This window comes from Ictidomys tridecemlineatus, chromosome 2 (assembly GCF_052094955.1).
Source record: "Ictidomys tridecemlineatus isolate mIctTri1 chromosome 2, mIctTri1.hap1, whole genome shotgun sequence".
NCBI classification, from domain to species: domain Eukaryota; kingdom Metazoa; phylum Chordata; class Mammalia; order Rodentia; family Sciuridae; genus Ictidomys; species Ictidomys tridecemlineatus.
This window is the reverse complement of record NC_135478.1, coordinates 148,339,607-148,357,647: the sequence shown is the minus strand read 5'-3', so window position 1 is coordinate 148,357,647 and position 18,041 is coordinate 148,339,607. Positions and strand designations below refer to the sequence as shown.

At 33.5% G+C, this 18,041-nt stretch overlaps 1 protein-coding gene across 3 annotated transcripts in view; it reads right to left on the bottom strand.

Annotated features, from left to right (window-relative positions):
* Skap2 (src kinase associated phosphoprotein 2) overlaps positions 1–18,041 on the bottom strand; it is a 170,109-nt gene that overhangs the window by 61,426 nt on the left and 90,642 nt on the right. For all 3 annotated transcript variants that reach the window (XM_021722251.3, XM_005319135.5, XM_013355990.4), the window contains exons 5-6: positions 7,288–7,365; positions 6,148–6,231 (exon numbers count right to left, since the gene is read on the bottom strand). In XM_021722251.3, coding sequence (XP_021577926.1) covers positions 6,148–6,231; positions 7,288–7,365 — 162 coding nt within the window. The remainder of the gene's footprint in view (positions 1–6,147; positions 6,232–7,287; positions 7,366–18,041) is intronic.

The window sequence follows — 18,041 nt, the reverse complement described above, 5'->3', positions numbered from 1 at the left end:
AGCAGCAGCTCCATGTACACTCAAGGTCACACAGCCTCTGCCTCCACGCATTCTCAGTCACTTCAACTTCAGAATGCCTCCAGCCTCACCTTCTCCAAACCTTCCCCTGTCTGCTGATGTGACCTTTCCAACATCCAATTAGAGCTTGTCATGCCATCTGTTGTTTACTTTCAGTGCTTAGAAACATTAACTGTCCCTCAGACAGGAAAGCCTAAACTCCTGACAAGGGCACATCAACTCTTCACAATTTGACTTCACCTTCTGCAGCTCGGCAGTCCTCACTCACCCACTATTCCAGTGAGCTGGCCCCCATGAATCCCACTGCTTAATGGGTCCTCTGTGCCCGCTCCTCTGAGCCAAGGTATTACAGTGCTCTGCAATAATGGCATCTGACACACAGACACTCAAAGAATACCTACAGGTATGGATGTTGCTATAGCTACATGTCTATCTAAGTATGCTCATCTATCTATGCATCCATATAGTAAAGCAACATCTGAATATTTACATAAGTAGATATCAATTTTCCTTTCAACTTCTCTATACTGTTACAAGGTCTTCTAGCTACCAAGACAGAAAATAAAGGCATATGTTTTATTTAAGGTTTATTGCAATAAAGTAAGATAATATTTGCATATCAAAGACCCAAAAGTCTATAAAATTGCAATGATTTTTGATAAAGCAGAATTAATGATTCCTAGTTCTTAAGGGATAAAGATTATTCTTGACGTATCAAATGAAAACAAAATTGCAATATAAATCATAAAAATATCAGAATCCACTTACATATTTCATATATATCATCAGAATATAGTTATAAAATATTGATGCCCTAACCCAGAAATAATTTTCAAACTTAACAGATATGTTCTCTTTATTCCCATCAATGGTGAAGTTGTGAAGAAAGTGAGAGAGCAGACGGTCAATTTCAATGAAAAATTTAAGTTCTCTGCCAAGTTCTGAAAGTTTTGTTACATTACATTATCTGTTTTATGCCCAATTTTCTACTGACTTTTATTATATATAGGAGATATATTATAATGAAAAATTACAGCCACAAGATATAATAAATAACCTTTGATATACATTTAGAATGACTTGGTAGGACCAAGGCTTCTTGTAGCTGCAATTTACTGGATGATGCTGAGATATTCTTTAATTGAGAGGGCAGCATATGTCCTAAAAAGAGGTGGGTACTATGAACTGCCAATCCCAACCCTCCTTAAGTGAAAAGAGAAAAGGTTCCTATCATAATGGTCATTCAAGATCATATGAAAGGTAAACAGAAAAAGAAAAAAAGTAACAGATTCCTAACTTGCCCATCATTTATGGGCACCTTGGAGTGGTTGATAACAATCACAAAGTTGTAGAGAAAGCAAAGCTTTAGAGCCAGAGAGATCTGCATTAAATCTCTGCTTCTCAACAGTCCTGTGTTAACCTCTCTTGCTTAGACTAATTAAATGTCCTCCTAAATAGTCCTGTTGATCTCATCTTTTCCCATTCTAATACATCCTCCACAATACTATCATGATTAATTTTTAAAAACCAAATCTGGCTATATAGCCCTCTGCTTAAAGGCCATATTCAAAAACTTTAGGAAAGTCCTATTCTCAACAGGCTCTTACCAATCTGATATAATTTACTTGCTTAGCATTACCTGGCCCCTCTTCTCACTCACTCCACACATCACCAGCCTTGTCTTAACAATGATCCCATTCATGGCCTTTCAAAACCCAGAACTTCTACTGTTCTCTTGCCTGGTATGTTGTGCCCTTCTCTTCCTTATCTTGGTCCATCTGTGCTCCTATAACACCCACAACTAGGTAACTGGTGAACAATAGAAATTTATTTCTCAAAGTTCTAGGAAGTTCAAGATCAAGGCACCAGCAGGATCATCATACAGTGAGGACTGCTCTCTACTTTAAGATGGCACTTTGTTGCTGCATCCTCTAGAGGGGACAAACATTGAGCCATGACAAAGCAGAAGGACAAAAGAGGCTTTTTTATAAAGGGATTTACCTCATGTACATGGGTAAAGCCCTTGTGGCCTAGTCATCTCCTAAAAGTCCCATCTCTTAATACTATCTCCTTGTATGTTTGGTTCCAACGTGTTAATTTTGGAGGGAAACATATATTCTAAGCATATCATTTACCCAGCAAGCTCCTATTCATCATTTAAGGCCAAACACAATGTGCTCTTCACCAGCAATTCTTCCCTAACTCTCCTGGACAGTTATCTCTCACTTCTTTGAAATCCAAAAATATTTTAGTTATTTCCGAAACCACACTGCACTGAAATTATGTCTAGCTGCCCAATTCCCACCTCTGATCCCATAACATTTTTACTTCTTCTCCCTTATACCCAAAAAAGTATAATTGTGAGCACCTCTAAGGATCCCCCAACCCAGTGCCTTTTATCTACTGAGTGTTCCACAAATGTTTACCGAATAAAAATATGAACTCATGAGTAAGTGAATGAATGAATGGAAATCTGAATATCTAGGATCTACAATCACAGGAAAAGGAAAGAGATGAGAGGATGGATGTGATTTCACAAAGTAATAAAATATGTACTATATATATTTGTTACTTAAGGGCCCCAAATGGCTATGAATAATAAATACAGACAATATTTACGGGTACAAAGGTAAGTGCATTATATACCCTAGAGGACGGAACTACTCTTTCTAAGCCATTACTATCTTGATAGGTCAATATGTTTTTGGCACACACAATAAGGCAGAAAATGTGAGCTGTATATCTGTCAAGCAGTAACAAAGTACAGTTTAACCTAGTAAGTGGTATCAACTCCTTCTGTGCCTCTATAATCCATTTATCTAAATTCTACTTAGTGGGAGGATTACAGTTCTCATATATCTAAATAGCTCTTGCTATTTAGGTAAATGCTTCACACAACAAAACAGAGCTGTACAAATTAGCCACCTTATTTCACAAAAGAAGATAAAAATATTTGACACATTTCCTGGAAAGAAAATAATATAAAGGAAAGAAATCGGGATCATGGCAAAAAAGCAAATTAAAAATGACTAGAGGCCGATATTTTCCAAAGAGCCTAAAGGAGAGGAACTAATTTGGAATTCCAAAGGAAGCAGCCAAAGGAGAAAAGAACCACAAGAAACAGACTGAAATCACACTTGAAACAGGATACTTTATAGTAACTGACAGCAAGAATTTGAGGAAATAGAAGCCAGATATTCAAATACTAACATGAAAAAAAGAATGGTAAAATGCTAAGTTTTTTAGAGTTTTATAGTTATACATAGTAGCTGGATTCACCTGAATAAACTCACATAGTCATGGAATTCACTTTCAGTTCATGATCTGCCTCCTTATTCCTCCTCCTTTTCCTTCCCATCCTCCCTCCCCTTCCCCTTATTCTTTCCTCTACTCCACTAGACTTCTTTTCACTCATTTATTTATTTATATTTGATGGTTTTTTTTAACCTATGTATAAAGATGAAGTCCTCTGTAGTTTATTTATATATGCACATAACTTGATGTTTTAGGAATTCATTCTGCATTGCCTCCTCTTCCCCATCCATCCACTGTGCCCCTCTATCTCCTTCTTTGACATTACTGATCCTCCCTTTATTCTTATATTATTCAACCCTTCCCTTCCTTTTCCTTTATTTTATTCTAGCTTTTCCATATGAGGGAAATCATTAGACCTTTGAGCTTTTGAGTTTGGCTTATCTCATTCAGCATGATATTCTCCACTTACCCACAAATGCCATAATAACATTCTTTTTAAGGCTGAGTAGAACTCCGCTGTTTATATATATGCCCCAGTTTCTTAATCCATTCATCTACTGACTGGCATCTGGGTTGATTCCATAATTTAGCTATTGTGAATTTTGCTGCAGTAAATATTGAGATGGCTATATCGACATTGCTATAGTATTCTAATTTTAGATCTTTGGGGAAAATATCAAGGGTGAGGATAGCTGGGTCATATGGTGGTTTCATACCTTGTTTTTTGAGGAATCCCCATACTGCTTTCCAGAATGGTTATACTAATGTGCAGTCCCACCAACAATGTATAAGTATACCTTTCCCCTCACAACTTCGCCAGCATTTATTATTGTTTGTATTCTTGATAATAGCCATTCTGACTGGAGTGAGATGAAATTTTTGTATGGCTTTGATTTGCATAAAATGATAATTTTTAAAAATCATAATTGGTTGAGGAGACTAAATGAATCACAAAGTAGTTAAAATGCAAATTACTAAGAATGTCATTGACTCAGGAGGTCTCAACAAGCAAGAACAGGACTGGGAATTTAAATAATATCCAAAAAATTCGAATTAGAATTTCTTTATAGAACTTCAGCCTTTGAAGTAAATATAAATACTCCAAGAGTTCAAGGAAGGTTCTTACTGAACTGGACCTAAATATAGGTATATACCAGTTTGAAATGGTGGAAACACTGACAGTACTACTCATTGATTCTTAAAGAAATTAGAAATGAGAAGCCAAATTGAACCAAAGACACAGGATTTGAAACCTCTCTCCAAGACTTGTGAAACGGAGGATTTTTTTTTTTTTTTTTTTTTTTTTGGTGTGGAAAGCTGACCTTGATCCAAATTCACAATACTGTACAAAAATCATACTTCTATAATAGTAACACAAACTTATAATCTATGACAATCATAACTTGTGCTTTAAGTTTTCTGATAAAACCACCTACTTATAAAAAAAGCTTATTTGTTTATGGTTGTTTATGGTTTACACTTCACAGATGCCATTATTTGAGCATATTATAGATTACTGATGGAATGCAAGCTGGCCATAGGTACTTAATTCATTAATTCCATTAGCCAAAAGATGAGACCAACTTCTAGTATTATATAAGTATTTCAAAACTATCTGAAATACAATAGTCTCGTCTGCATGTTTTAATAAGAAGGGGAGATCCTTAAAACCACAAATAATATCAACTAAAACATGAATTTCCAAATAATACTTATAAGTAACAATTTCATGAAAAAAATACATTTAGTGATTCTGGGACTTTATGCCTTTTTCTTCTTAAAAATGCCCCTTCTAGAAGTGAATATCTATGTGACCCTTACTTTATAATATTCAATTTCTGACCTGCTTTCCCTAGGAAAAAAAGCAAAACCAAGAATTTACATTCTTTAAATTTCATTATTTTATGCCTATGTTTATTCAAATAAGAAACAAACAATATGAACTATGACTAAAAGGCTTATTAATCAACAAATGAAGTTACAAAATGCATCCTACCATTTGTAAATTAATACAGTGGTTAACAACAGTGGTTAAGAACCTGAACTCTGACCATACTACCTAGGTTGTAGACAAATTCTATATCTGCCATTTACCAGTTATGTGACCTAGAACAAAACTTAACCTATCTATCCTCAGTTTTCCTAACAGTAAAATAAATGAGGCTAGTAATAGTACCTACCTCATATAGTTGTTGTAAGTCAATCAAATTAATATAGCTGCCATGCTTAGGCAGCTAAAATGCATACACAGGATCCAGAATATAGTAAACCCTGTGTACATGTTTGCTATTGTTATTTCCATCTGTAAGGGGAGCCCAGACAGGTGTTGTGCACATTTAATTTCATCTGAATTTTTCCTTTATTTTCTTTTCCTGCCTTTATAATTTTACCATCTGTATGGTCTTTGTTTTTTCAGAAATTCTACAACTGTTGCCTGGATGATAAATATTTCTGAAGGTGAAAGGACATGGATGAAAGTTATTTACTCTCTTTCCTAATTTGAGAAACACAACTGGGGCTGGGGTTATAACTCAGTGGTAGAGTGCTTGCCTAGCATGTGTGAGGCACTGGGTTTGATTTTCAGCACTTCCTGTAAATAAATAAAAATAAAGGTCCATTGACAATTAAAAAATATTTTTTTAAAAAAGAAACACAATTGAGTTAACTTTTAGGGCAATCTGGAATTCATAGCATTTGTCAAATAATGAAATAGAATCATAAATTACTCTTAGACTATAATTATTAAAAATTCTTTGTTGTGTTTTCTCCATTTATCTTCAGTTTATCCTGTACCCAAAAGTTAGGGTAAGGGGACAGTAAAATGGTGCCCAAACCTCAAGCAATAGAAATTGTTATAACTGAACACTAACCTACCTTTATCACTTCCATAATAATAGAACACTGTTTTGCTGAGAGCACACCACCGTTTCTGCCATTCAAATCCCAAAAAGCTGTGATCTGCAATAAAAGGGGAGAAAAAATAATTTAGATAACACACATGCCATACAAATATAAGGCCATCTCCTGGTAAAAGGAAAAAATAGTTAATATAACTTCTATGGTTGCTTTTAGCTCTAAAATTCTATGACTAATTAGTATGTATCCTCTATTCCAAGAGACAAAAAAAAAAATCCCAATAAAGCTAAAAGAAATAAAGTAAAGCAGAGATGGTGCTTGCCACTCTTGTGATCAACTGCCTGGTAACCAAACTTCCCTGACAGAGAGAGTTTCAGAAAGGTGTCCTATGTGTAGCCTTGAGACAATTGATTCATCTGGATTTTGGTTTCTAATCTGTTATAAAAAGGATGGTAGGAGGAGCTGACCTAGATTATTTCTATTAAATCTTTCAGTTTTAAAATTCAGCTAAGAAAGCCCAGAAAAGCAAACAGAATATAAACAAAAGAGCCCAAAGGGATTACCCGAGAGATAAGCAGAACTGTAATGAAGAGACTTTCTGCCCTTCACTTCCCATATCATAACACCACCTCCATATTTCGTTTCCATTAAACTTTGGTGTTGAAAGAATGAGACCATCTGGTCAACTCCCAATTATTATGGTCAATGGAGAGGAACACCGAAATGAATAAAAACAGTGGCAAGACAAGATGCCAGGCTTGATCTGAACCAGTCCTGGTGTGTGCCAGGTTGGGTGCAGGACAGAATGCTGCTCAACAGGATGATTAACAGTGAGAAATCCCGTCCTTGGGAACAGTGATGGCCCACAGCTTTCCTAGAGGATGGGGAAAGAGTGCCTGAATAATTCATAAACAGCTTAGGCTGACAACTAAAAACCTGACCTAATGTTTTGTTATTTAAAATGATTTAAAGCTAAAAGTTATATTATTTTATGGTTTGGATACTGTCATCCAGATTTTCTTATGGTCCTAAACTCTTCTACTTAAAGAGCATACTGGCTGCACATGTATACTGCATGTATACTGCAGTATTCTCTCTTTATATTTTATCTAAGGAGGAAAGCATTTTTAGATTTTTCATTATACTCTTACAGCCTACCTTTTCTGCGTTTTTCAAGGTAGCCAGCCTTCAGGATGAAAGGAAGGTCCTGTGCTGCAATTGGAGGAAACTGGTTTCCTGTGGAAAGTGGAGAAGAAAAACAAAATTGAGGTGGATAATGCATTTTAGAAAAAACAAGTGCCAGACCTCATTAGATTCAGTGTACTTTTAATTATTGAAATTGTTTAAATTCCCATTAGTCTTGTTTCAGGTCCATTCCATAGACTAGTCCCTCTTTTCCTATAAATCTCAAGAGCAAAACAAAAAATGTTCTTCCCTCCTATGTCTTAATATATTATAGTCCCCAAATACAGAAATGTTCTACAACTGAATGATCGTGAGAGGGTGATATTTTTCTATTTCTATTTCTATAAGGACAGGACTTAAAAATTATTAATGGATAAATGCAATAAATCCCTGAAAGAAAGGTCAGAAATTTTTAAAAATCATATAATTCTTTACATTTCTATAGATTAACTCTTCAAGAATTTCAATGCATTTTGACTGTTACTTGCATATCCTTATTCCTACCAAGTAAACATAAAATTATTTTTCTCAAAATTAAATGCTAAAATTTGTTTCTTTGAGTCCCTATCAAATATTCTTTCTCCCTGATTGTATTTGCAGATAATCTTACAGACATTCAAGTAAATGAGTATTCTTTAGGTTTTTCTAGGGAAAACAGTCTAAAAACTGGATTTATCTGACAAAACAATCAAAAACAAATATTGGATCCCTATAAAAAATCTAAAGATTAAACCTAGAGTTAAGTCAAATTACAAATTTGTGAATTTATGGTGATGGGTGATAGGTAACTCAATAGTTTCACAAGGATCCACCATTTTTATAAACTTCATTAGAAATATAATAGTTATACCTAGCATTTTACTAGAATTCTAAGAATTGAAAACCACCAATTTAATTAAAGTTTCTATGGAATACATCCAATAGAATAAGTTTTAATATAGCATATGATAGAAATGTGTTTGGTAGGAAGCATTAATCACAAAATTTTATCAGTTTTTTAAAAATATCCCAGGAATTATGGTACTGTAGGTATAAAATTATAGACACATTTCCTGAAGAAATAAACCTTAAAGTTAAATCACTAATTTCAGTTCCTTGATGGATTAATTTCACTCAGTAAGCACAAAACAGTATAGTGATGGTGATGTTAGTGGTCTGATTTAGTTCCCTGAGGAGTTAAATGTTCTTTACATTCAGAATAAATAATTTCCAAATCTTAAGAAAACTCAAATTATAACTTTTAGCATAGCTTTCAAGTTTAAAAAAAAGAAGGGAGAAGAATGGGGAAAGAGAAGAAAGAGAGGGATGTTAGATTTTGCTCAGGTTAATATATATATATATAACTTGAGTGTTTTGCTTTAAGAAAAATGTTAATTAAATTTCTACCTGATAAATCATAATAATAGTTCATATCATAGGCAATACTTATTCTGATTTTAAATTCATATTTCTAATACTAAAATATTTACTTTCATTCCTGGGGAGGAGGGAAGCAAGACATTTTTAACTGAAATTTTATTTTTCTAAATCATTATTGCTACTTGTCCAATATTCAGAATTTGCTTAACAGCTATATGAAATTTTTCAAAAGTACATCAGTAGTATTACCATTAAATATTTTATATTTTATATTTATTCCTCAGAAGAACCATTTGAGTTGTGTAGCACCATAAACATATAAATACTTACCACCTTCTGATGGCTGCAAGAAATTGGAAATTTGCTACAAGATTTTATTTTTTTACTACAGATTTTAAAAAATGAATTCTCACATCATTTAGACTCATTCCACTATACCTATAAATAGTGATATAGTGAAAAATAGTATTTTACCAGCTAAGAAGACTCAGATTGATCCAAAGAATTAAAATACTACAAATTAGATTTTAATAATAAAAATACATCATTGTATTGATAATAATAATACATCATGAAAAGGAAGTTAAGACTAGCACAAATCTACCTAGCGGGCAACATGAAGAACTGCCAAACATTTGCTGTGCACAATTACATTAGCTCCTATAAGAAACTGAAAACACCCAATTATACAACATGACAGTGAATTTACAATTATACTATTAGATCTATTAACACTATCAAAAATTCATACCCTTGTCCTAAAAATAAGTTTTAAACCAGACCATAGTCCTTTAACATACTGTAGACATTCAATATATGCTAGATTTAATTATTATAATAAACCACTAAGATGTTAGTATAACTGCAACTATTAGTTGAACGGATGCTAATGTAATACTATGCTGTCTAGAGAATGTTCATCAGAAAGACAATAAAATCATGACTTAGAAACTATCAAGTTAAACACTGTAGTTATTTTCAAAGCAATTAAAAGATTTCCTTTGATAAGGTAAAAGTGAAATGAATAAATTATATTCTAACTAAGGGAGGAAAAACATTAACCCATACTCTAGACCAGTCTATTTATACTACAGAAAATTACTACATGGGCTTGGTTAAGGGGCCACAAGTTTTCAGTACCATGAGGAAATGAGGAAAGGCCAGTTTTCTTTTTCTAAAAGGAACTTACATTTCTTATTTGATAGTTCCACTTTTCTAAAGCAGGTCAAAAAATCAGACATTAGAACTAATACCCATGTTTAGTTGCTCGGGCAATTGAGCAAGAAAGGGGTCTCCTTCCAACCTGCAACTTTTACTCGACATGAAACCTCAGGAGGATGAGACAGCTGTAGCAAAAGTAGAGGGACACATCAGAAGCATTCAAACAGAAGGCTCTATCTAGACTCCTCTCAACTAGTTCTCGTGGGATATGGAATTTTAAAACTTCAAATCGAGAGCGTACTTGACAATGATAAAGTTGGAGGAGCAGATCACTGCTTTTGAAGACTATGTGTCCATGGATATGGCTAACAAGATCTAAAATCCATCCTGTATCACTGCAATTTAAAAAAAAATGTTTGATATATGAGAAAGAAATCTGTAGAAATTTTAAATACTTAGGTCTTGAATTAACTTTTTATTCAGTTTCCTTTCTACCTACTTGGTTCTAAATAGGTATGTTTCATAAGAGATGTGACTCAAACATTTTCAAAATAGACAAACAACTATTTTTTATTATCCTTTTTAATTTTAATTTTTGATAAGCAACTTTGATGACCAATTTATATGTAGACTTCTAAAGTATATGAAACCTTATTTTACTTTTATAATTAATAAATCATAATATTACAGCCTTCATTGTAATAATATGTTCACAATTTTATGATTGTTCAATTTAGACTTTATACAAAATTTCTGCTAGGTTTCTGAGCCTCACCTTTTCTCTTTATTAGTTGGCATTTATATAGTCTTCAATATGAACCCTAAAGCTTTCAAGTCATATAATTTTTTCCACTACTTTTATGCAACTAAAAAGTTTCTTTTCTTTTATATTGAAAAGGAAGGAAAAGATATAAAAAGGATTTTTTTTTTTTTTTTTTTTTTTTTGCTCATGAGACTTCTCTCTTTGAATCACAATCTTCTTGGTCTATTCAGTCAAATATTTTGAGTCACTACATGATGTAAATGTTTTCTTTCAATTACAAAAAGTTAAGGATAAGCTCCTCTAATTCACATGAACAAAACATCCATACGTTAATGTAAACCTTTTTTAAATCTTCATTTTCACCTTATACTTGGGATACTGGGTCCCTAAATTGACCACCCTCTGGGGGGAGACATAGTGCTTCCTTTGTTCTCTTCTAAATTCATGTAATGAACTTCATAACACTCCCTGGTCAGGCAGTATTCCCTGAATTTGGTAAACAGACCCATTTTCAAAATGTAGCTATCCACTCAATGATTGCTTTATTTAAATTGCATTATATATACGGAGGAACATGTGATCTATTAAAGAGAAATAAAACGTTATGTGAGAGAGGAAAAAAATAATAAAAAAATAAATCGCATTATATTAGGCTTTAATTTTCCTAGAACACAATCTCATTTCAAGCTGGAATACTCTCTCCTTCTCCTCCTGGAGTAACCTCTCCTGGTTGTTTAATTGCCTAATTTTTCTTAAGAAGTGATCATGACCCCAGCCATTACAAACACAAAAAAATTTAATTTAAAAAAAAGAAGTGGCCATCAGAATTGAAGTACATTTTCAGGTGCTATTTCGTAATGCCAATATCCCAATGCATCATAATCTTGTATAAGGTAATAAAAATGTTTTGTCTCCAATGTCTTCCAGATGATGCCAGTATCTTTACAACAATTTGGTTGAAGAGTATATTGGGTACTGCGCTTTAGGAAAACAGTCTATAGATGTGCCTCAGTCTCCAGAGCTATGACTGGCTCAGAATTTATCATTAGTTCACTACTTTGCAATTGCACACATAAACTTGGGTGTCATTTTCCTGATTCTAGAAAATAGGTAGAAGACGCAAAGATGCAAAGTCACTGACCCTCTTTTTCTTATTATTCTTAAAAATTTTTAAGTAAAAATAATTCACTATTATATCTGCAAAATGAAAAACAAAACAAAATAAGACTCTGTACAAAGAAATCTAAACTTAACTTGAAAATATGGACATGTTATGTAAGTATGTTATATATTTGTGTGTATATATTATATGTATATATAGATAGATACACACACAAATATATATATATATATATATTTTAAAAATAGTTTAGTGATACAGCAGAAATCCAGAGTTTAGCTTAACATTAATACTGACTTCAAAACCCACAGTATAGGTTAAAGATGTCTATAATCAAATCCTAGTTCTATAAATCTGTGACCTTAAATATGTCACTTGGTCTATCTAGGACTCCATTTCCTCATCTAAAACATAAAAAACAGGTTATTCATCTTGAAGGCTCTCCTAATTTTAGGACTCCATAAACTATATGCATACTCATGTTTTTCTTATGCTTTAACAACTGGCCAAGATCCAAAATTAATTTAACTTTCAAAGATACCAACTGTGGAAACTGTTCATATTTTGGGGGGGGGGGAGTGGTCAATTCCTTTAGATCTAGCATAGAAAAATTTCACACCATTTCAAACGTTTTATTTCTAGCTAGAATGTTAGCCTATTAATGTCTGTGAAAGAAAATAAGCATATAAATTAAATATTTTCCATATTCTAATATTTATTTTCTACACAGACAACTGGAATTTCAAATCCTTTTATCAGTTTTTTAGTGGCAAAAAGAAAATTATTATATATTTAATCATTATATATTCAATAGACATAGCAAACAATAACTTTTAAGAAAATAATAATTCTGAAAGATGACTAATTTTGTGACATGGAGCTTGTTTTCTCACCACTATTTCTTCAGAAGGGATTAACCAAGTAAGACTAATACTGGTGACTCTAAAGTTATCATGATATTTCCTTTAAAAACAAAGACAGAAAAGGCTCACAGCATGCCTAGACACAAAGATGGTCAACTTCTAATTAGCAGAACCACAGAATTCTCAGGAGGGTTAGGCTGTGGGGACAAGGCCTTAAAGACTGATAGAGCAGTCTATGTAATGACACAGGGCAAAAGCAGAGGTTGCAATCACAGGTTTACCATCTGTTAGTCTCCTCCCTTTTCTGTAAAGTGGCAAGCCACTTTGAAAGCTACCAAGCAAAAACTGAAAAACCATTAGGGTAATTCAACTTTGCCTTTATTCACTCTACTTCATGAAATGGAAATTCCAATAAACCTCAAGAGAATTCCAATATGTCTTCAGTGAATCTATGTGGGACCAAAGAAGACAACAATAGCTATCAATATTATTATCTATATGCATGGAAGAAGTGCTCATGAATATAGTACAAAGATTGTTTATTAAGAATCCAATCAAAAGCTTCTATTTTATATCAAATATTTATTGATTTACTTACTTATTTATGGCTTCACTAGTTTTCATGGAAATCTACCAAAATATATAAAATTCAAATGGCAAGATTGCAGAATAATTAGGAAAAACCTGAAATAAAGTATGTTAATCAGTATCCACTAGAATCAGAGTCAAAAAGTTACAGGCCAAAAGTATGTGGGAACTATATCACCAATAGGGTTCAATTATCTTTTCCCATCACTTAGAACTGTTTCTTTAGAGTATGTGTATCTGATTATTGTCTGTGGATAGCTTTTTTTAAACAAGTCTTTAATATAGGATTGCTGCCCTTTTCTCATCAACCAAGATGAGAAAAAAAATCTCTTTAAGATTTCTCATTCCTTGATCTAATGATAGGCCATCAGGTATCACATTTTTGTAATATATTGTTTGTTCCTTTAGGATTAAAAATATATATTTTTTAAAATTTTAAAATACCAAATTTATTGATTTGTGGAAAACTCTGTAAGAATCTCTCAACTATTTCCAGGGATGATAGTATATGAATATACTGAATCGATCATTCAAAAATAAGATTCAATATGAGAAATTCCACAATGGAGACAAGATTATGATCATATATTTATATAAGGTACCCTCTTTTTATATTGATAAAAACTTTTTAATAATAGGTCTTTAAATTTCACAGAAAGAATAAAAACCAAATTGAATCATCTACATAGAATAATTTCTCAGCTACTTTGTATTTGTCTATATTTTAATCATCTGCTCTGCCCCAAAAATTAACTGAATTCCAAAAAACAATAGCCTCCAAGAAACAAACACCTTGAAAAAATGAAACACAACCTTAAAATGGAATATACATTTCTCCTTAAACTATAACCATAATCCTAAATGTATCAAAATTTTCATAGAAACTCTTATTTAAAAACTCAATATATATAATTATGAATTAGGTTTTAAAGTTTTTCTTTACCACAATCAAGATGTCCCAAATCTGATATTATATCTTTAAACTGTGGTTAAAATCCTGGGTTTTCTATTCAAATTGCCCCCTAATCATTAGTTTTATGACTTAGGAGGTTACTTCAATGCATTAAGCTTTATTTTTGAACATACATAATAAGACAGCATACTCTGGAGAAATACTGTGGGAATTTAGAAGGTCAACACTGAGGATAATCCTTTAAGAGATGTTAGTTCTTATAATTACTATATTTTTTAAATGACAGATATGTCACAAGTCCCTTGTTCTACACATAAGAAAACAATAAGATGAAAATAAACCACTTGAATAAAAACATGAAAGTTAAACAATACAAAATTCTTTCCACTTGTAGATATTTGGCCAAAAAAAAAATCTGAACTATGAAAAAGCACCCAAATGTATGTATAGTTAGTATAAATGAAAAGGTACAATTCATTCACTTATTAAACAAATATTCACTATTGTACATTATTTGCCGGCCCTTCTCTAAATATTACTTAAAGAAGGCAACCTGGAAAAATAAAACTCAATATTGAAAATTTTTTAAGGCATTTAGGAGAAAAGTCAAATAATATATGTATAAAATGTAAAGAATAGCAATTAATAATCGGTCCTACTCCCTTATTCCTTACCTGTTATCTCTTATCAAACACAACCTTTTCCACATCTTTATACTAATAATCTTAAGAATCCTTTTTAAAGAACTATCCATGGGAGAGGATTCAAGATGGCAGGTCGGAGGGAGGCAGCATTCTGTGTCGCTCCATGACCTGGGACTCAAGTAATGAGAATACTGCTTCACTGCCAGCGATACTCCTGCCCCTGCACAGGAAGCACTGACTCCTCCAGGGATCCAGGATGCTTCAGTGACAGAGTAGATCTCCCAACTACTTGCCCACGCAGGGCTACCTGGTACTGAGCGAGACCAGCAGCAGCAGCAGCACCCATGAAGAACTTTTGGCCACTCAAGCATAAATCATCAAGGCCACTCCCACAGAGGACACCCAGCAGCTTCCCACCCACAGGAACTGGGCCACCACCCCATGTGGACCCCCATCTACCAACATGGGGCTCTCCCAGTCACCGCCATCTTGGACTCTGCAACAGCAGAGATAGTCCCCTAGGCACAGTAGCCCTCCTGCACCCAAGGACTTCACAGGCCCTGAAGTCAGCTGATAGCCATACACTGCACTCCACAGAGCTCCTCTCTGAACTCATTATCCAACACCATCACTGGGTTCCCCTCACCCGACTGGACACCCTACTGCTGAGAGTAGGAGCCTCCATCTTGGGCCACCTTCATCACCATCTTCAGTGGGGGCAACTCCCAGTTTGGAACTCCAGCTGGCCAGGTACCCAGTTTCTAACTCCCCCCTCTCCCTAGCAGCCACTACCCCAGTGTAGTGACACCCTGATTACCTTCACCATCCTGAGGGTAGAGATACCAACCAACAACAGACAACCCCACCTATTGGATGAGAAAGGAAGTAGGAAAGATACTGATCTCCAACCGGAACAATTCCTGTTTATTCCTTCAAGCTTTTTTTTTATTCTCCCTCTCTATTATCCTGCCCTCAAATCCCCAATATATGTGAAACCAAGTACTTTGCATGAAAGAGGATTTTGAGGAGTGGGACGTCTGGATAGTATATTAAAGTTGTGTTGTATATTCTTTTATTTTTCTTTTTTCTTTTTTCCCACCAATTTCTACTGTTTTAACATTTTTTATTTTTATTAATATATGTTTGTTTTGTATACTCTGTGTTCCTACTTATTTGTCTACCCAAAATTAATTCCTTTCCTTTTTTCTGCTACTGATCTTCCTCTTTAGATTTCTCTTTCACACTTTCTAAGATATAATAACTCTATATCCTTACCTCCTACCTCCTCAGCATATCATCCTACTCCTCACCCCCATTCTTTGTCCACCATCAGAAATTGTAAACTCTTTTACAAACCTACTGAGTATATTGTAGATAATAATTGAATTCACCATTTCTGTACATTGTGACTAAACTGTAAATGTCTTAATAGCAAACATTTGTTTTTAGGGTGTATATTATTTATATTGAGATCTGTTAACATTATCCTTCACCTCAAAGAAGAGGTATTGGATCCCTACAGGGGCACTATAAGCCTATAGGGTAAAAAAAGGTAACACATCAGATCCACAGAGCTAGAAGGGAAGATACACAGGCAATATGAAAAGACAAGGGAATAAAGTGCCCCAAACAAATCAAGATAGCACATTATTAGAATCCATGGCCAGCACAGCAGAAGAAATTAAAGAGAAGGAGTTCAGGATGTACATTATTAAAATGTTCTGCGAATTAAAGGATATAAGAGAGCAAATACAGGCAGCAAAAGATCATTTTGACAATGAGCTACATAAACAAACACAGGAAGCAAAATAGGGAGATAGAGGTTCTTAAAAAAAATAAAACAGAAATCCTTGAAATGAAAGAAACAACAAACCAAATTAAAAGTTCAATCAAAAGCATCACCAACAGATTAGATGACTTGGAAGAAAGGACCTCAGACAATGAAGACAAAATATATTATTTTGAAAAGAATGTAGACCACACAGTGAAAATGGTAAGAAATCATGAGCAGAACATTCAAGAAATATGGGATAGCATGAAAAGACAAAATTTAAGAGTTATTGGGATAGGCACAGAGTTCCAAACCAAAGGAATGAACAATCTATTCAATGAAATAATATCAGAAAATTTTCCAAACATTAAGAATAAATTGGAGGGCTGGGGCTGGGGCTCAGTTTTAGCGCACTTGCCTGGCATGTGTGAGGCACTGGGTTCGATTCTCAGCACCACATGAAATAAATAAAGGACTATCAAAAACTAAAAAAATAAATAAATAAAAATAAAATGAATTGGAAAACCAAATTCAGGAGGCTTACAGAATGCCAAATGTACAAAATCACAACGGGTCCACACCAAGGCATATTATAATGAAAATGCCTAAAATACAGAATAAAGAGAGAATATTAAAAGCCACAAGAGAAAGGAATCAGATTATATATAGGAGATTTTTCAACCCAGACTCTGAAAGCTAGAAGATCCTGGAACAACATATATCAAACTCTGAAAGAAAATGGATGCCAACCAAAAATCTTATATCCAGCAAAATTAAGCTTTAGATTTGATGATAAACAAAAGTTAAAAGAATTTACAACTTGAAAGCCTTCATTATAATACATCCTCAGAAAAATATTCCATAAAGAAGAACTGAAAAAGAACAATGAAAATCAGCAAAGAGAAATATTAAACTAAAGGAAATCAAGTCAAGTTAAATACCAAAAATAAACAAAAATGGCTGGCAATACAAATTATGTCTCAATAATAACCCTGAATGTTAATGGCCTAAACTCACCAATCAAAAGACATAGACAGGCAGAATAAATTTAAAAAAAAAAAAAAAGAGGACACAACAATATGCTGCCTCCAAGAGACTCATAAGAAAAGACATCCACAGACTGAAGGTAAAAGGTTGGGAAAAATCATATCACTCACATGGACTGCAGAAGCAAGCAGGGGTTTCCATTCTCATATCATATAAAGTAGACTTCAAGCCAAAGTTAGTCAAAAGGAATAAAAAAGTATATTTCATACTGCTTAAGGGAACCATTCATCAAAAAGACATAACAATAATAAATTTATATGCTCCAAACAATGGAGCATCTACATTCATCAAAAAAAAAAAATTCTTCTCAAGTTCAAGAGTCAAATAGACCACAACACAATAATTCTGGGTGACTTTAAACACCTTTTTCACCACTGGATAGATCATCCAAACAAAAGCTGAACAAAGAAACTATAGAACTCAATAATACTATCAATAATTTAGATTTAACTGACATATATAGAATATTTCATCCTTTAATGAACAAATACACTTTCT